Source organism: Phoxinus phoxinus (assembly GCF_949152265.1).
Source record: "Phoxinus phoxinus genome assembly, chromosome: 13".
NCBI lineage: Eukaryota > Metazoa > Chordata > Actinopteri > Cypriniformes > Leuciscidae > Phoxinus > Phoxinus phoxinus.
Genome location: NC_136888.1, coordinates 30,522,313 through 30,542,925, shown reverse-complemented (window position 1 = coordinate 30,542,925; position 20,613 = coordinate 30,522,313). Strand labels below are relative to the sequence as shown.

The 20,613-nt window shown below is 38.3% G+C and overlaps 1 protein-coding gene across 1 annotated transcript; it reads right to left on the bottom strand.

The window, feature by feature from the left end:
- Positions 1-704: 704 nt before the first annotated feature.
- On the bottom strand, positions 705-20,595 carry exoc5 (exocyst complex component 5). The gene is made up of 18 exons (XM_079632849.1): positions 20,352-20,595; positions 18,236-18,330; positions 12,601-12,748; positions 12,262-12,456; positions 10,576-10,640; positions 9,259-9,287; positions 9,061-9,170; positions 8,905-8,949; positions 8,668-8,808; positions 7,519-7,601; positions 7,168-7,377; positions 6,935-7,082; positions 6,705-6,813; positions 4,984-5,104; positions 4,794-4,880; positions 4,590-4,698; positions 3,530-3,745; positions 705-1,457 (listed from the first exon to the last, which is right to left on the bottom strand). Exons 1-18 carry the CDS (start codon positions 20,376-20,378, stop codon positions 1,269-1,271), a joined length of 2,127 nt encoding a protein of 708 aa, XP_079488975.1. The 5' UTR covers positions 20,379-20,595; the 3' UTR covers positions 705-1,268.
- Between the last annotated feature and the right edge of the window lie 18 nt (positions 20,596-20,613).

Here is a 20,613-nt window from a genome sequence, read left to right as displayed (position 1 = left end):
TGATTATAATGAGCAGCTTGTACAGATGAGTCAGCTCATATGTAGCATCATTTTGACATAAATTCATGTTTGAAATCAGTACAGTATAACAGAATCATCTAATCCTTTCTAACACTCGCACACCTAGGTCATGCCGAGAGGTCACAGATCGTGACCCCTGCCTCTTCAGCAGAGGTTAAGGGTTAGTTCAACTAGCTCAACACACCCCTGTCAGATGAAAGTGGATTAATAGTTTGTGACTCACACATTTCTGCCCAATGAGCTTCAGAATATCCATACAGATGTCAGAATACAAAAAGCAAAGAAAGAATCAGAGCAAAATCCCAACACCATGTGACCTGAGCCCTTTGAAACCTCATACAACTCTCAAAGCTGTTTGCCTCATATTGTGCTGTGTGCCAATCATGTCTTCATTACTTATGTGAGTGTATGCAAATATTACTTTGATTTTAGTGAGCAGCGGGGTTGTTAGCACAGATGCAATAACTATCATTTACATCTCAGAAATATTGTATTTCATGTATGAGGTTATTATTTTAGCATTGAGCACACTGGGAAAGGTCAGCTTTGGAAGTTTGCATGTAAATCAGAAATTAAACGCTATTCTAATGTAATTTTATCGACAGGATTCAGCATTAAACTGCTCTAATGAATCCTAAAACGAAACGTGTTTAAAACAATTGTATTTGTAAGACTATGAAATGAATTTTGCAAATGTTTGTATAACACCTGCATTGTTCAGCTCAAAACAGTAACTGTCATCTCTGTGAAGCCCTATGTGTGCACAAGAGCCTGAGTGAAATGAGCTGGACACTCATTGATCCAGAGCAGCGTGCTGAACCGCCCCTTTCGTCCCAGAAGAGGATGGATTTGGCACAATCAAAATAAAAGCAAATAAAAATGGAGTCTCTTGACCACCCAAGTCCATTCGAGTGGTCCACCTCAGTTCATCTACCATCATCCTCTCTCCATTAGAAGCCAGAAACACAGGGTACAAAACATCCATCTATTCTTATTTATCCTCGGACATTTTTAAAATCATATCATAAACAAAATATGAGCAAATCTGAGATGAAACGCTATGCTCGCATTAAAACGTGCATGTAGAACAAAAAAAGGGTTAACTTAAAACGGAGCAGTGTTGGGCTTTGAAACAGTTGCTCTTTTGTTCTTTAAACACAAAGTTTAATCATTGACAAAGACACTCCAGTTTGGCCACTCGTGTTTCTGGCAGCGCTGAACGGACGGCAGGGCGGTGATGTCGGTCATTAGCTGAAGTGCCGGCCCAGTCGGGCGGAGCGATAGTCTACTCTCAGCTGAACGAAAGCGTGGAGGAGGTTCCTGTCGAGGTTGGTCAGCTGCTCTCCAGAGCACACCTGTTTGAGGTTGTCCGGGGCAACGACCAGGAGGTTGCACAGAGCATGAAGCGTGTCAAACAGCTGGAGCACGAGAGGAACCTGTGGAGGGTTTAGATGCAGCTGTTAGTCTACTGCATTATATACCTGATCGTGCAAAAGTTCATTTATTTCAGTAATTCAACTTAAAGGGGTCATGACATGAGAAACCAAATTTGCCTTGATTTTTTGGTATATAAGAGGTCTTTGTACCATTAAAACGTCCTGCAAGTTTCATAGCTTAAGACGTCCTCCCCATTATAAACGAATCATTTATTTAATCAAGCTCTAAATACAGCTCGTTCTGGATCCATGGTAAGAAGTGACGTCACGGTGCGAAGTGACGTACCAGCGTTTGCATATGACCGCCTCAAGCACAAGACAAATACGCTTTAAGCGCAAGACAACTACGCTCATTTCGTATCGTCGCGCCCGCGCGCTGCGCGCCTCACAAGTGTTCAGTCGACGGACAGCGAGTGGGTCTGTGTACAGGGATATTACGATGCCGCAGATGTGCTGTTCCTGGCTGTGGACAAACAACATCTTTGAATACGCTGCCGAAAGATCCAGTCGTCAGGGGAAAATGGATGCACTTTATTTTTTGCGGACGTCCCAGTCACGGCAGTGTTAATTTAAGCGTTTGATCTATACATTTTAAGGATGACTGTTTTGAGAAAAAATCCCAATATGATGCTGGCTTTGCCAGAAAACTGTTACTCAAAGATAAGTCCGTGCCGACTATTCTGGGCTCAAGAACGACGACGCAAACATACTTTTTATCATGGCTAATATAAACACATTTGTATAAGAGAATCTTGAAAATCCAAAATAGTTTCACTTTCCATGTGGACACGGGCTGATCCAGTCTTCGTTGTTGTGGTGATGGTTAATTTTCCTCTGATTCCGGCTCAAACATAATAAGGTTTTTATCATTGCAAGAGCCATCGCTTCGCATGCATCACCCGCTAATAAACAGTTGCGCCAAATCCGCAAATGTTCTGGCTGGGGGCGTTAATAATTGATGCACAGGCACTGACGTTAGCCAATCAAAACAGTGGGCGTTAACAATGAACTCTTAAAGGGGAAACACCCCCAAAACAGACTGAATCAGAGGATGAGAAACAAGGTGGGAAAAGGTCATAAATCACTACATTTTAAAAGTTTTTTGTAAAAAAAACTATAGTAATACTATAATTGCACCTAAGGGAACATAATAATAAAATTAAAAAAACCATGTCATGACCCCTTTAAAAGGTCAAACTAATACATTATATAGACTCATTACATGCAAAGTGAGGTATTTCAAGCTTTTGTTATAATTTTGATGAAAACCCCAAATTCAAAATTAGAATATTGTGAAAATGTTTTCATAAGCTGTAAGCCATAATCATCAAAATTATAACAAATAAAGGCTTGAAATATCTCACTTTGCATGTAATGAGTCTATATAATATATTAGTTTCACCTTTTAAATGAACTTTTGCACCATATTCTAATTTTTCCATTTTCACCTGTATATCTGAAGAAATAAAACTGTTCAATTCATCTTAAAAATGTGACCATGAAAATACTTTGAAGCAAGAAGTTTAGTTTTAGTTGCGTCATTTGCTACTTGCTGGTTGGTTGGAAGGGGAAGAAAGTATTAGAATTTACTCATTATTAGATATTTCAATATTTTTTTAATTGACAGATTTATATAAAATAAAAAAAAGCAAATTGAATATTGTTGACTAATTTGATGACACTTTTAGCAACCAATTGTAGGGACATTTTTTTAATGTTTTTAAAAAACGTCTATTCTGCTCACCAAAGCTGCTTTTATTTGAACAAAAATAAAGTAAAAGCTGTAATACAGTGAAATAGTATTACAATCTAATATAACTGTTTTCCATTGTAATATATTTTACAATGTACTTTATTCCTGTGATCAAAGCTGAATTTTCAGCATCATTACTCCAGTCTTCAGTGTCACAATCTTTAAAAATGATCTTACGGATTTGGAACAATATGCGGGTGAGTGAATGATGATGGACTTTTCATTTTTGGGTGAACTATCCATTAAAGGCAAGGCATTATAAATAAAACATACATAATGCCATGAGGTGGTAAAAATAAGACCTTTGACCTCTCCTTACCCTGAAATCTTTGGCGCAGCGGCGGTATTCTGCCACATCACAGATGGCTAGCATGCCACCCATGGAGCTGTAGCTGAACTGCTGCAGGTGCTCATGGATCAGCCTGTGGAACCGCACACCCAGCTCGGTCAAAACCGTGTCCACATTCTTACCATCCATGGACCTCCGCACACGCTCCACCTGCTTGCTCACATAGACACACACCTTTGAGCATGCCTTGAAGAAAGAGCACAGGAAAAATGACATTAAACACAGTAGAATCGGACAGAATATGGCTACTACTACTAAACATCTCAAAGAGAGCTTTTCCACTGCATGGTACGGCTCGGTTCGGCTCGGTACGGTTCGACTCGGCGCGGAACGGTTCGGCTCACTTCGCTTTTCCACTGCGTGGTACGACACGACTCGGTACGGTTCGGTTCGCTTTAGCTCGGTTGCTTTTCCACTGCAGTTAGTACCGCTTCAAAGTGGGTGGGACTGATCGTTAATAGTTGTAGGTCCGGTGGTAGCCGTGTGCGGCTAAGAGCTGTGCTACTTCCGCTCCTCGGCAACCAACGAGAGGAACGTCTGCACCTCGTCCACTGACCACGATTCAGCCATTTCTTGTGTGATTTTTTAAAACTTTTTTTGTCAGGTAAATACTCTAAAAACAGGTGCTACCGCGTTGGCTGTTGTCTGGCTATTTAAATCTAGCGGGTTTAGTGTCTCATGTCGCAAATACAATGACGCTGAAGTGACGATTATGTCTGACCAATCAGTGATCTGCAGTGTTTTCACGTCACATTATAGTATCGGTACGGTACGCTTGGAACCTCAACAGAGGTGGTACCATTTAAAGCGAGCCGAAGCGAGCCGTACCGTACTGTACCATGCAGTGGAAATGCGCCATAAGTGAGCCGTACCGAACCGAGCCGTACCGTACCATGCAGTGGAAAAGCGCCAAAGCGTGCCGTGCCGTACCGTACCATGCAGTGGAAAAGCGCCAATAGTGATCTAATCACTGTGCTGACAGAAATCTCACAAGCCAATTATTATACAGGACATTATTTTAAGATCTTACTGTAGTGTACTGTATCATGACGTTGTTCTCGTCTTCTGGCTTGAAGTCAGTTTTCTTCTGTTCAGTCGCCAGGATTTGCTTCATCTGGCCTATCATGCAATTTAGTGTCCTAAAAACAAGGACACATTAGAAAAGGTCACAGAAATTGCATTTGATGGCAATGATGAAGTCAAAGACTCCTTCAAACAGAGCTTTTGAACCAACCGATCAATCCCGGTGTCCAGCTTCACCTCCATCTGTTCGATCACCTCTTTCTTCTTGTGCAGGCACTCCGTCAACTTAGGAGAGGAGCTGCAGGGGTTAGAGTTCAAACAAAGGTCACAGGAAAGTCACCAGTCAGCGGGCGCAGAGACAAAGAGTCAGAAGCTAGGGAAGCAAAGTCGGTCAAACTCACCTGATAAGAGGCATGAGATGATCGTTAAACTGCTTGTCGAAGAGGTGAAAGATTGTGTTGGCCTGCTGAACCACATCCAAAAAGTAGAGGTTGGCATTTTTGGCATCTGCAGATGGGATGGCTGTGCAAGTCGAAAGAGAGTCCAAATAAGAGAGCACTGTCATGTACAGTCCACTTCAGATTCATTCAATTTGGTGCAAATGTGTAGTTTAGACTTGGAACTAATGCTGCCTTTTGATTTTACCACATGAATTGCAATATCTTCGTGGGAAACGCAGTGTTTTCATTTTGAGCTCTGACTTTAGGGTTTTCCAAACATTGTGGCTTGTATGCGAACACTTTAAATAAACTCTCATTGACTCTCTTGACATGATTTGTGAATGCAAAGCACTAGTTTCACTTACACATAATTCCAAATATGTTTGGCAGTTACAATTTACTACACAAAGCTAATGGCACACAGCTACACTAACTCTTGTGGACAGTGGAAACTTCCTCCTGCGGTCGCTATATAAACCATATGTAAACCATTATAAACCCTTTTAAACCATGTTACCCATGATTAGCCGACATAAACTGAACTGCATAAACATTTCCCATCATTCTCTGTAGCATTTTTAAAGAATGATAAAATACACTAATCAACGAAACATCATACGTTGTTTGTTGTTACACTAAAAAGCCTCCCGTCTTTGTCAAGATGTAACAGAAAAAAGGTCAGCATGTCCATTTTACTCCAAATACATTTAAACCAAGGTTATAATAGTTTTAATAATAGTTTCTCACTGCAATTTAGTTTAGTTTATAAGTTCATTATTATTTTTAGTTTTAGATCTAATGAAAAGTTTAGGTTTAGTTTTTCAGTACATTATCATCTTTTAAATATTTTTTATATCAAGGGATAAATGGAGAATGGAAAAGACACATTTGTGTAATGGATCATGTGTACAGTATCTGGACTCCCCAAATATGTAAATAACACGTCCCACACTTTTTGATACATTTCTACAGTATGACCTTTCAATGAGGTCATTTGGATAATAATTTATGAAAAATAATTCAAACTCTTATTAAACTTGAACTGGTTTGACCAAATTAAAAAAGGACCACCCCAATAACTTTTTTTTTGCATACAATTATACATCACTGTGGCTTTCAAGAAAGTTTAACTCTATACAATAACAATATCTATCCACTTAAATATGTTAAAGCAGAACATAACTTTTTTTCAGTATTTTAATAATTTCCATTACTTTAGCAAGCTTAAAATAAGCACAATTTTAAAGTTTCGTGTTGGTTGTGTTTTCTCCATGATAGTGATTCTCACATTGCTGTTGCTTACGCAAACATGTCAATAGGCCTGTGTATTATCGTCCTCTAGTGGCATGTTCATGTTACAGTAGCAGGTAGGTTTAAGGACATACACTAAACAAAACTAAAAATATAAAAAAATTAAGTCGTTAGCATTTATTTTAGTTTCATTTTTTATGCATTTAGTCTTCAGTTTAGTTTACGACGATAGCCTTGATTTAAACAAACCTGTAATTATAATTTCTAAACTCATAATAAGAGTATAAATAGTCTGCAGGAGGGCAGCTACGCAGGAGTAGGAATGAGTAACACTGTACAATGGAGGTCATGCATTGAATGAAAGTTGTTGCTCACATACTGTGCAATACAATATTACAATATTATACAATATTAGACTGTGTTTGCCATACCGGAAAGCCCAATCTCAAGAGCGTAGTCTATATGGTCCACACACAGGTACTCCACCAAAATCAGGAAAATGGAGAAGGCATTTTTTGGTAGATCTGCTGGATCCGACAACTGCAACAAAGACAAAAAGTAGATCTATAAAGATAATGTTTATGGCCCACAACTTCCAACTAAGAATGCCATTTCAAAGTTCAGGCATTTTGTAACAAATCAGTGCTGAAAAGTCCTATACCTTGTTGCATCTTTCAAAGGCAAGGCGGGTTTCCTGTAGCAGGTTGACAACAACCTCTTGTGAGAGGAGAGTCTCTCCATGTGTGTCAATACTAGGTCCCAGCGGCAGGTTAGTGCGCTGTCTGATCCTCTCTTTTAGCTCCTGGATACTGTCAAAAGGAGGAGAAGAACATTTTCACAGTAGTTTTGGAAAAAGAATGGAAAGAAAAAAACAACAAACCAACAGTTTCTCACCTTCCAGTGCCTACAGGGCGTTTTTGGTGGTTCTTAGAGTCATAATAGCGCTGAAGGATCATGCCGCTGCGGTTTTGCAGATATTGTCGCTCCATGTCTATGTAGCTCTCCAGATAACAGGAGAAGATATTCTTTATCAGCTTAGATAGAAATGTGTGCTTGTCTGAGCCCAAGTTAAATTCTGTGAGTTTAGCAGCCAGTGCCGTTGTCCTAAAAACAAATGGGTTATAATAACAGATCAAAAATGGTGTTCAGTAAAGCACAAACATGTGAGACTAAACCATTTCAGATTTTTTTTTTGATGAGAGCAAAAGTGAACAATTATAATAATGACGAAAAACTGATTGATACCGTGTATAGAGGTCATAGAGGTTCTTGAGGTATTGCTCCACATCAGAATTGCGGGTCTCATCTAGTTTTTCTTTAACATGAGCCTGAAATTATAGGAAGACCATTTCTATGAACCACCATTTGAGCCAATTTGGTTATTTAAAAATGAGATAGACCAATAGTATCTATTTCAGGGTATGCACTATATTTACATAAACTAATCTGACAGGTGAATAAAGGAAATTTGTGAAATATGATACAGAAGTACCGGTACTTTTGACAACACTAATACTTGATTCTGAAATGTTACTAATTGAACAATTCCATCCTTTCTGTAGTATTGCTAATACCGACTTAATGCAATACCTGTTGATAGGCAGCTGCTTTTATAGACTCCCACACATATTTTTGTGTACGCTCTTGTAAGCTATGCCAAATTGCACATAAATGAAAGGGCCAATCAAAGGCATTCTGTGCGTTTTCATTATAACCAACCACAATGTAAATACATACCGGTAATCAAAACAATGTTTATATAATTGAACAAAGGCTAAATGCTTATGTCTTAATGTATTTACTCATTAAAAATAATTAGCATTAATAATGAACTTATATACAGTACCTATATTTATTTATTTAAAGGCAGTGTGTAACAAAAGTTTTTGCTTTGGTACCAAAATTGGTACAGAAAACCATGAAATTTTACTGGTACTGGTACAGACTACTTGTCCAGGCAAAGTCACAGCTATAATGCTTATAATGTTTATTGCCTCAACCCAAAGTACTATATTACATTCCCTTGCACTGACTGATAGCAGCATTTTACTAACTGTATGCACTGTGCACTTTCTTTGCCGAGGGGTATTATCTCTTTAATGTCGGCAGGGTTTGGTCTACTGTTTAACTGTTTGCTGGGTATTGTTGTTATTATTTTTATACTTATGATGTCTGTCTTTAGGCTATTTATGTTTGAGAGTTGTACAAAGACAAATTCCTATCAACTTGTTGACATGGCAATAAATTATTATTGATATCATTTCCTCGAAGTCTACAGATTTTTTTTAATCGTACCCAGGCAAAATTTGCATTGTTCATATCATAACCCAAAGCAGCAATAGACTTAGCAAGCAGCACTAATAATTTGTTAATGTGTACGAGTGTGTTATGTACCTGTATCTTGTTCTCAAAGATACTCTGAATGAGTTTGGCCATGACAGTCTCTGGACTGCAGAAGACCTCTCCAACCTGCTTATTAACCCGCTGACACAGAACAGCAATGTCTTCAAATACATCATTCCGCATATACGCTCCCTACAAACACCAAAAGACCAAGGTGATATAACAAACATTGAGCCTAAAATCAAGTTTACTCTTGATGGATATAAAGCACAGAAACAGCAAACATACCTCTTGGCATTGCTTGATGTAGACATCCACACAGTGGGCATAACCCTACAATAAATAAGATAAGAAATAATACATTTCACATTATGATTATACATGTAACAAATGTCCAAAAAACTGATATGATCTTGAGGGCTCTCATTGTATCTCCCTACAAACCTTAAAATGTAGCAGGACTGCTGCCACCTCACGCATGCGTCCGATCTCTCCCCTTCGCTGAGCTGCGGTGAACTCCTGGATCAACTGACGCTCGAGGTCATGATATTTACCTTTCAAACAAACACAGGGCTTATGTTAACACTGCATATTTAGCAGATGGGTAAATAACATTGTCTTGTTTAGTTTACTGCTGCTTACTTGCTATCTTGGCCTTGACATCAGAAAATCTGAACAGGGACATAACGAGGAAAACAAGCATGGGAAAGAGAGAAGAACAGGGGGAATTTAAAACAAATCTTTTTTCAGACCCGAACACTATTCATGATCAGTGAGAGAATATCACAACAAACATGTTTGAACTTTTTGCTTAGATCTCAGATACAGTCAAAACAAACTTTGTAAATGAAAAAGTTTTCATTTGTTATGTCTTGGCCAATGCATTAATACATTTGCTTGCTTTGAAGAGCGTTCGGTTGTATTTTCAAATATGACCAAAGATAAATGGAGGGAGTGTTTGGAAACCTGTTTTTTTGTGCATATTTTTGCAACTGCATTTGGTGAAGCTAGGCACTAAGCCCAAACTATACTTAGTTTTTTACGCATAGACTAGGGTCACGCACAGTATGTGTGACGTAATAAGCATAATATTTCTCTCATGGTGCAAACTGTGTTTGCTCAGCGCACACACTCTTATTAAATTTTCGCACAATTATTTGTTATTTTATATGTGGCAACACTAGCTCAGGCTATTGTTTTAAAAATTAAAAATAAATGGAAGAGAAAAAAACAATACCGTAAAAGTAAACAAGCGCTTATTTCTTCTGGAGAGAAACGGTGCAGTAGAGTTGTCAAAAGTAACTGAATTTTTTTTAATGTGACGCTTTGAGCGCTGTTGAGCGGAATCGTAAACACCTCTGATTGGCCATTATGTTCAAGCGATCATCGGATATGTCTGTGATTGGCTACAATGATCAACGCACAGGAGCGATGAGAGCACATTGAAGTGTTCGGTAGTGTTTTGAAAGCGGGAGCGTTTGAAAGAACAGGATCAGCTCCCGCTTGTATCTTTGAAAGCGCTCGGTGAAGAGCCTCATTGATGTATATTTACAACATGTTTTTGAAGCGCTGATCATTGTAGCCAATCACAGACATATCTGATGAGAGCGTGGGTACAATGGGCAATCAGAGGTGTTTACGATTCCGCTCAACGAGTCACATTTTTAATATTCCAGTTCTGACTTGGTACCGAAGTCAATACTTTTTGACAACACTACGGTACAGACACTCGACAAGGTGTCAATGCGCATGTATCGACTGAGATCACACACACAATCAAATGGAGTTAACTTTTAAAAAGTCAATGCATACAGCTGTAGGCATATGCTAAGCATACACGTTAAAAAGCGAAGTATACTTTGGTCGTTAACATGCTGACTGTTTATATGATCTCTTGTACAGCACACCATTATTATGGCGTACCCCAAACCTCCAAGACACCATCGGCAGGTCGCTTACCTTTCAAACGGCAGCTCCTGAGCTATCAGGTGCAACTTCTGAATGATGTCTGCAGCTTCTTTTATCTGTTTAGGATGAGAAGAGACTGTGGTGAGAGACGGAAAATGGTCATTACAGGACAAGGCACCTCAAAACACGAACAGAGGCCAGAGGCAGCACCCTTAAATCTGGGGATCAGCCTACGGTAAATCAATCCCTCCCGTTTGCGTCCCTCGCTCTTCTCGTCCACCATGAGGATGATAAGAGTTAGCTCAGCCCTGCACACCTGAACCTCATCAGCATCAGACCTTAACCCCTGTCCGTCAGCCGCTGCCCAGCCAACATCTTACGTTCACTCATGACTATTAAGAATGGACAATGGCTAATCCCTCAGTAAATCACCTCCCATAATCTGTCCCCATAGGCAGGTAGGAGGTCTAGGCATAAACAGGACCCTGACAAGAACCCCCCACCTCTCGCCCGATGGACGAGGAGAAGAAAAAGGCGATCCGAAAGGCCTTGCCGTCCACATATCCTCTGTTCCTACTCTCCTTTTCCTGCCTGCCTCAGCTAACATCATTATTGTGCTCCCGTGAGGTGGATCCATCCCTTTTCCGCTCTCCTCACTGAGGTTTTCTAAGTATCTGTCCCCCAGCTAAGATTAGCTAAATCCCATGTAAGTGATGTAGCCGTCTCCCAGCAGTAGGGGGTTTTACCGGCGCTTGTCTCCTCGCTGCCTGGGCCTGGCCCTCCCTTTCACAGGGATTAACCCAGCCTTCGTTCCTTCCATTTCCCTTCCCTTCCCCCCCAGCTATTCACCGGCAGCTCCTCTCACTTCCCCTCTTTTCTCTTCTGGAGGCGTGTACGTCTTGAGAAATATTGAAAAGTCTGGCGGGTATATTCCCACATGGCTCTCTAGAAGCTTGTTGGTGGCCTTATGCTAATAGCTTCAGAAGATGTAAGACTTGCCACCCAGGTTTGGTCACATCATTACCGAGTGAATTGAGAGATTAACTTATAAAGTGTCATTTCCAATTAAGTTGGCGTACACCAACATCTAAGCAGGCCACATATACTAGCCTCAGGCATTCATTATTGCGGTATGCATCACTGTTGAGTTTGAACAAAATTTTAGCAGCTTTGGTTGCAACAGTTGCTTCGGTTACATCCTCAACATAGACCACTCTCGAGAAAGCCCTGGTGTGGTGCAAAATATTTAGAAGTAAATAAGCTAATGAATAAGTTGTAACTTAGTGCCAAAATACGTCGCAATGAACTTTCGTTGGTGCAACCGGATATACATGCATAACTAGGCATCAGCCAAAATGGCATGATCTCTTGTATCACAAATGATGACGACAAAGAAGGGAAAGCACATGACAATGTGAGATGGGCACAGTGTTGTATAAATGTGTCAAACATAAACCAGGCTTTGGATGATTTATGGAACCACATTCTGCCATACATGCATTTAACAACACTCCCATCCTCAAAAGATGACACATTCATGAACAACATAGTTTTATGACTGATGCCACACATCAATTGAATTGACATGTCAGACCTGAAACCTGACTCTTTTTTTTTATTTACACAGAAAAAGAAACAATTATATATAATTTCAGCGCTCTGTATCATTTGTGGTTTGAATGTGGCCTCTTGGATTTTTAAGTCGAGTACTTCTGATGTAGACTATCTAAATCGGACCTTGTCAGGATTGTTGAAGACATCACTGCGCAGCTCTCCATCCAGGAACTCGTTGAAGTATGTCATGAGTCTCTGAGCCTCCACTGCCCTCTGTCTTGGTGTATTGACTCCTTCCAGCTGATCTCCCAGGTGACACACCTTGGTGGCCACGTAACTGATATGATCGTCTAACTCCTGGAAGTGCTGGAAAGCTACCTTTGAAACAAGCATAACAAGAAAGTGAAGGTTAAACTGGTACATGTAATTGATGGTAAAGTAACACAAGGTTACCCAAATGGTTCAAAGCTCCTTGTCTTTTGACGTGTTAGAAAAAAATGCAAAAATGTACAGGCCACTGACTTGGTTGCTCCTCTGCAGGTCCTGGACCTTGTGGGCAAACTCCTTGGCTTCCCGGTGGCATTGCTGCTCCAACTTCTCCACCTTCCTTTGGATTCTTTCATCCAGCAGTTTTAGTTCCTCAATGTGGTTCACAAACTCTTCCAGCAACCTGGAACCAAAGACATGACAAATTAAAAAGCTGCAGGCGGCAAAACACAATTTCTGAGTTGACAATATTTTTTGTCAAAAACCTTTTAGCCTTTTATGTTCACACCGGAGTCAGACAAAGATGGAGAGACTCAAGAAGAAGTGACAACATGTAGAAAACCTTTCTAAATGGTTATTTGATGAATTTATGTAGCTTATGTGTAGTTATCTTCTAGTCATTGATTAGTATATTTTGTCCTAATAATCAATAATAATCTGAACAATAATAAGCTGGGATGCTATTTTCTTCTGGAAACAAAATGTTGTTGCAATTTTTTTCCTGTTATCTCTGTAAAGTTGCTTTGAAACAATCTGTATTGTAAGAAGCGCTATATAAATAAAGGTAAAAAAAAATAATTAATTGCGTTCCCGGGGGGCGGGGTTTATGTAAATTTTAGGGTTGGTGATGTCATTAAAGCTATTTCTTTAAATCTCCCTTTGCTTTGAACTTTGAGCGTCGTAACTTTGCAGATATTGTTTATGCTCAAACAGCAACATTACACACCAACTAAAGTTAGAAAAGTAAAATCATAATCAACCACCCCTTTAAAGGAAATATAAAACTACATGTTTGTTTATAATATTTATTTTTCTCCTGAAGTCCACTTATAATGTCATTCTTGGCTTCTTGCTGCAAAACCCAATTTAGTTTCACAACGCCTCTGTATTTTAAAACTTAAAAGTGTGCCGTTCATTCACTACATGCATAAACTACATAGTGATGCAATATTAATACTATCATTTATTATTATATACTTTCCCTTAGCCTTGCAAGTAGGCTTAAATGTTTGTTTGCTTTGTAATGGATGATATGATATGCTTGGTGTCTTTATCATTGAGAATGCATGGACTGTGTGTATGCTGGAAAAGGAGGATTGGTTAATCTGGGTGGTCATATGTTTGGTAGTTTTGACATATTAACTGAAATATTCTGATCAACCTGTTTTTAAGCTTAGTTTTGTGATATAAAAGTACACTACTGTTCAAAGGTTTGGAAGTCAATAAGGTCGCTTAAATAATAAAAATGCATTAAATAGGTTAAAAGTGACAGTAGAAACTTTTACATTGTTACAAATATATACATTTCAAATAAGCGCTGTTCTTTTGACCAGTAGTGTATGAAAACGTATTTTAAAAGAGCAAGGAAAGTCCTTTTTCCATGTTTTATTCATCTTTGTGTGGATAAGGTCATAATATTAATACAATCATTATAATTAAATGTTATTAATCATTACCAATTCTATTGATTTAGTGGAGTTAAAAAGAGATAAAAGAAAATCAGTTTTTTTTTTTCAAACAGGTTTTAGAAAATCTGAAAGAATGTAAAATGAACAAATATTCTTTATCATCTCTAGGTCATAACCAAATATGAATGTAAATTAATTTGTACAGATAATCACATTTTCTTCCTTTAATAATAATTCTCTTCCTAACATTCTTAAATCATGCGGGATAACATAATCATCAGGTTTTACAGATATGTGCTGCAAAATGCTCCACAAATTTGATTTTTTTTTTAGCTTAAATCAAATTGTTGTGCTGACAATATCATTTGTGAAAAAAAGATACAGAAATTCACAAAAGACGCATTTTCAGAAGTGGTCACAAACTTCTGGATCTCAGTTTATGTTCAAATTTGTGCAGATGGGCTATGCTGATACTAGGTACTAGCCAAATGAAAGAAAATCACTGACAAAGTAGATTTTAGCCAGAACTCTGGAGTCATTTTCATACATGAAAAGTACACTAGAGCGGAGGCTTCGATGAGCGTTCCAAAGAACACTCTTTGTGTCCACGGAACGCTGAAAAAGGATCCATTTCACAGTCTGATTTGCGAGATGCAGGCTTACGTCCCAAATTAGGTTAGCTTGGCTAGCATGTAATCTGTGAGGAAATGTTATATAAAACCTGACCAATAATATGAAAATGCCTGAAGCTCTGTTCCCAGATCCCGAAACCAGCTCAATGGCAGGGATCAGTATATGCTGGGCTGAGATTCATTTATCAGTTCATGAATACTACTCCAAATAGACTGATCTCAAACTGTGAAGCGAAAAAGCATCCAGGGAGAGCATCTTATTTGTCAAGATCACATAAGCACTTACCTCGGCAGCAAATCAGCTAATGGCCTGTTACCATAAATTGTGGTTCTTCATAAAAAGAGCCTCTTCGTGCAGTGTGTGTGTGTGCGCGCAAATATTTAGGAAACCTCACACATACAACCAAAAGCTTCGTCAGCTGCATTTCAAAGAACTTGTAGGACAGCAAAGTCAAAAGCTCGAACTCAGCAAGTTTGGATTCTCTGGGTGGTAGCAAAACATTCTGAAGTGATGAGTATATAATCTCATATCACCGTAATTCCCTAAACGCTGCTGGCAGCTTAAGTTCTTTTTCCTCTCCATCTTTTCCACTCAAATTTGTTCTCTTCCATCATTTGTAAGTCAATGGTTTGCCCAGCTCACAACAGCCTCTTCATGGTCGGTTATTTGAGAGCTTGGTGTAAAATTTGGGGCGATGTTTCTGCTCTGACAGTCAAAAGCACTTTTGCTGTGTGTGTCTGTGTGTGTTAAAGTAAACTTCATGTCTTTATTATGCTTTTGACTGTGAAAGTGAAATGACTGTCAAAATAGTCAAGTTGTGATTGTGGACACTATATAATTATTATAAAAGGAACTAAAAAAAAAGTTTCATTTAAATTTTGGGCAATTAAAGCTAGGGTTGGTAATCCTGTTCAGAAACATTTTTTTTTTATACTGGGTGAAATGGTCCTTCCATTCTGATAGTAGTCAATACATTATGTGTTCTGAAAAAGGAATGAAAAAAATCTGACCTCTGTAGCAGCTGTAGGACAGTAAAAACTCTGACCAATCACTGCCATTCGGTGCGAATGTAAAGAACCAATCAGATGCCTTCATGTCTCGTGCCCGAGCACCACTGTGAGGCACACACACACACTAGCACACACACGCAAGGTCTCGCTCCCTTTCTCTGTTGTGCGCGCGCTACCCATGCGCGATCTTGTTCGCTCGATCTAGATTCCGGGAGATTTGAACTAATTTGCGGCAAATTGTGAAATTATCGTACATTATGGGATTTTTTCATTATTGATCGTACATCGTACAGAGGTCTAAATTATCGTACAAATACGATAATTATCGTACAAATACGATAAATATCGTACGTCTGGCAACACTGAGCGGACTCCAAATGTGGATGCGCGTTCATGTTTGTGGGGGGGGCGTAGCTTTGGACGGAGCACTGACAGGGGGGGGCGGAGCTTAGAAGAGGTGCCACTTTCAAATCTGGCTAGCTCTCCAACATTACCTACCCTAGCTTTAAGTCACACTAAAAAAAATATTTATTTGTGTTAGAAAACATCTGTGACATGGTGGTAAAACAAGAGGCATCTGCAAATAAATGGTGCTAGACCTTTTCGCTGAAAAAAACAAAAACAAAAACTTTACTAATGCCACTTTACTGATTACTTTTAACCAAGTTATCTCAAGGTGGATGTTTGAAGTCAGTTCCCCTGAACTTCACACAGATTTCATAGCAACATAGCCACAGGTGTAGTTCACCCTGCGTGAGAAATGTTTTTAAGTTTACAGAGTATTAGTGTCAGTACTACATTAAACTACTATATATAATGTCGAATATAATTTATAATAATGCAATGAGGGAATATTTGTGGGTCCTGATAATGCCAAAATGTCTGATGTTACCAGTAAAAATTGGCTACATTATTTTAAACAGATCTAATCGTGAAACAATGCAAGCATATTCGTCTAAAATAATTCTGTTTTCAGCTTCAGAATCATGAATATTTTTATTCTGGTGTCCCTATTGTCCTGTGCTTTGGGTTTATCAGCACCAAGTCCAAGCCTATTCATTTACACCCCAATGTACCAAATTTAGCATTTTAATCAACTGTGCATTTTTTGTTAACCTTTTATCATATGTCTTGGAGTATCGAAATAATATCGTATTGTGAGTTCAGTATTGTGATATGTATCGAATTGTGACATGAGGGTATCGTTACATCCCTATTAAAAGCTATTATTCAAATGTAAACATTGATCTGCGAATATAAACAGAAGCTCAAGCGTACTTGCTTGACTCGCGAGAACAAATCTCATTGGTTCCCGCACCTCAAGCAAACATGCTTGAGCTTCCGTTTGCCACAACTGATGTGTGAGTTGAGGAATGTTTACATGTAAATAAAATCCTAAATTCAATCTGTTTGTTTATCATAAAAAGCAATTGAGTCTCTTTAAAAAGAGGGAAAAGAATTGGACCAAACAGCTCAATTCATATGGATTAGTTTAACAATCTCTTTATGAACTTTTTGAAGCATCACAGTGGTAGTTGCACAGACTGCCAATGGAGGGACAGAAATCTCTCAGATTTCATTAAAATATCTTGAATAATGACAGCATTTAATTTTTTGGGTGAACTAAACTCTTTAACTATGAACATGTCCCACATGTTGTCCAACATTGGACAACCAGTAAGTGCCCAAAAACTTGCATTCATTTTAAACAATATATCTATTGATTTATTATTTTAAATATTATTTATAATACATTTTTATTATTATTTAAAAAATATATATTATTTTTGTAAAATGTTTTGCTTGAAAAAAGTTTGTGTTACATTTCTTTAAAATAAATACCACTTTAATATTTTGTTATATAATGCAACGATATTCAAGAAAACTTTAAATGTGGCTTAAACGTCAACTTTTTTGGTCACTGTATGTACAACTAGGCCCAGAAGGCCCAGAATTTGCCTGATATTCATTTTTGTAATTTCTGCTTAAAAATGATAAATAAAAAAAATGGATTTATATAAATATTGTAACAGCTGCAGCGTTGAAAAATGAATAAAATCTAAAAACTGTATGCTCAGTCAAAAGTGTATCCTCATTACACATTCTTTATGATTATCCACATTTTGATTAATAGTAATCAATACTATAAGAGAAGATAAATTAAACTGTTCACATCCCATTCACCTCTTTGTCTCAGTCTACTAAAGTACTATCAAAACGTGTTTTTAAAATAAAATAAAAATGTTAAATCAAAAGTATCTTATAATTCAGTTTCTATAAAATGGCCAACTTTTGGCTATATTACAGCTCTGCAAATTCTGGTATTTTCTTAATCAATTTCATGATGTGCATTCTGAGATTCTTTTTACACACCACAGCACTGGAGTTGTTTCCATCTACACTGGCCGTCTTGCTTTCATTTACTATCCCAGACAATTTTTCAAGAAGAAATTCATACATAAGCAAATGTATGCACAAAACTTATTTCAAACATTTAAGCATAAGTCTTTAGATCAAAAGGTTTTTAATAACATGAGAAACATAAAATCAAATCAAGAATTCCAAAACACAAGACCAGTGGTGTATGTTTCTGACTATCATCAATATTTTGTGACTCACTTTTTGGGGTCAAAAGCCTCCGCACCTCCTTTTGAACCTCCTCCAGGTGTTCTCCATGCCAGTCTCTCAATATACTCATCAGCATCAAACGGCTCCTGGTAAGATGATAAAGATGAAGAAGCAAAAATTTAATTGCTGATGACGTGCACAGATAAATAAGCTTTTACAAATAAGAAGGATAATCTTTTATACGAAGACAGTCTAGGGGGAGGGGGGGGGGGTATAAATACATACATTTAAATAAATAATACATATAGCCGTACAGTACTGCAGTGAGTAAAAAAAAAAAAAATGTAGTAAAAACTAAATATTTTCCACAAATATTAAAGTTAGGGTAGGTCGTTTTTTACAAAGCGGCTAGCAATAGCGAGCTAGCTTTGAAAGCATAAGATCCCTCCCTCCCTTCAGAGCGTCTCCAAAACCACACCTCCTCCAAAACACATGGACGGTAAAGCTCGGAGCAAACAAGCGTCACGAGAGACGGCGTTAAACTACCTCATGTCTCAAAGCACATTACATTACAATAATAATGAACATAAACAACTTAAAGAAGACTGACCTGTACCATCTGACTGCTAAAGATTCATTTTAGCGTTGATAGTGTTAACATTGAAACAAATGTATAAATTTGAGTCACGATTCGAACCGCTCCGAGTAGAATGTCACGTTTCAATCTCTTACAGATTACAGTAGTTATGGCGTGACCGCAGCATAACCTTGTTGTTTTGGTTCAGGAGTAAAAGGTGTCTGCTGTTTACGTTGTGGTGCTCGGTGACTTACGTCTGTCTAACTTGGCATATCATGAAACGAGCAGTGTTGGGAGTAACGCATTACAAAAGTAATGCTTTTTGCTGTAACGCAGTAGTGTAAGGCATGGCATTACTAAAAAAATGTCAGTAATATTTTACTCGGTACATGTTCAGTAACGTTTGCGTTACTTGCGTTACAACACACTTTTAGCCCAAAATTTTATTGTTAAAAAAAGAAAGAAAAAAGAAACAAAAACAGCAAGACCGCGAGACATTAACGAATGAAAAGTGCAAGTAAGTTATTACCTGTTCGTGGTCAGTCAATAGTGTGGTGTCCAAGTAGTTTGTAAATAAAGACTAAATGACAGCTTCTGATATATTTGTATAGCGATGCATTTCATTCATCTCCCTCTTGCTGTACCTTTGTATTGTGTGACATAGTCCAGTGAAGGCGTGTTTAGGGCCTTTAATAATGGGTGAAGATGGCAGAAGAAGACTGTACATTCGCGAGATGGACGTATGTGCATTACTTTGAGTTTGTCAGAGATGAGGACAAGAAGATTGTTTGTGATTCTGTCTGTCATCCTTTCTTGCATTGTTTTCCGAGTAATATTGTAAGGTAAAGAATTACTTTTAAATAACAGTAACAAATAGCTACCAGGTAATCTATAATGTATTACAGTTTAGAAGTAACTTGCACAACACTGGGAACGAGCTGATGGAAAAACATATGTTGATATGCAGGTAGGACATCGGACCGAATGCAATGATTGGACGAACATTTTATGGTCCGACGCCTTCCACAGATGATATACTGTATATTCTGTACATATAAAAACATGTAACGTTAGACCACTTAACTTAGTGATTGTTACCAGGATGTGAGGAGACTTTCAACCAGCATAACAACAACAACAACAAAATCTGGAGCAAATCGCCTACCCTGCCTTTAATTAATTCACAATACAAACTGGGTCTTTACATATGAAAATACAAACAATAGCTGCCTTTTAAATGATAGGATGGGGGTCCATGGTACGAGGATGATCATATTTTGTGGTACGTGGCATCTAAAAGAATAAAAAACCTGGTCTAGAGAATCTGAAGAGCTTTTATTCATAATTTAGCTTGAACATGTCGTCTGCCAACACAAACAGAGAACAGCAGAGTATTTTGTGACAGTTGGTGTTAAGCTTCTCACTCATACTCTACTGCCTGCATTGTAGCATGCCAATATTATGTCAAAACTAAACTATGTATTAAATACAGCACGCGAATGATGCATTTATATGAACCATGAAAACAGTTAATATGCAAGCTGTAATGCAGACCGTGACAGCTTCCGTGCCATATTTGACCAGACTTACCTCGAATAACTGAGCTGTCGTAGCCATATTTCACGACGCCAGAAAGCAAAAGTAAGTCCGCAAATACTCCTTAAAGAGCGTCTTTCGAAACTATAATTTGCTTCTTGTTGTTTATATCTATTCTGAAAACAGTTGCTTCCTGCATCCAGCTGCCATGACCGGGCCGGAAACAGAAATAGGGGGTGAGGATACGGGGGCTGTGTGCTTGAAAGCAGATCTGAGATCAGTTATAAAATTCTACTTCAATGTCGCTGGAAACTGC

Excerpts from the sequence above, each read along its gene's own strand:
- exoc5 (XM_079632849.1), bottom strand. The coding sequence starts at position 20,378 with ATGGCTACGACAGCTCAGTTATTCGAG. Across the intron at positions 18,331-20,351 it reads CGACAGCTCAGTTATTCGAG|GAGCCGTTTGATGCTGATGA; the intron begins GTAAGTCTGGTC and ends TCATCTTACCAG. Across the intron at positions 6,814-6,934 it reads CCTTTGAAAGATGCAACAAG|TTGTCGGATCCAGCAGATCT; the intron begins GTATAGGACTTT and ends TCTTTGTTGCAG.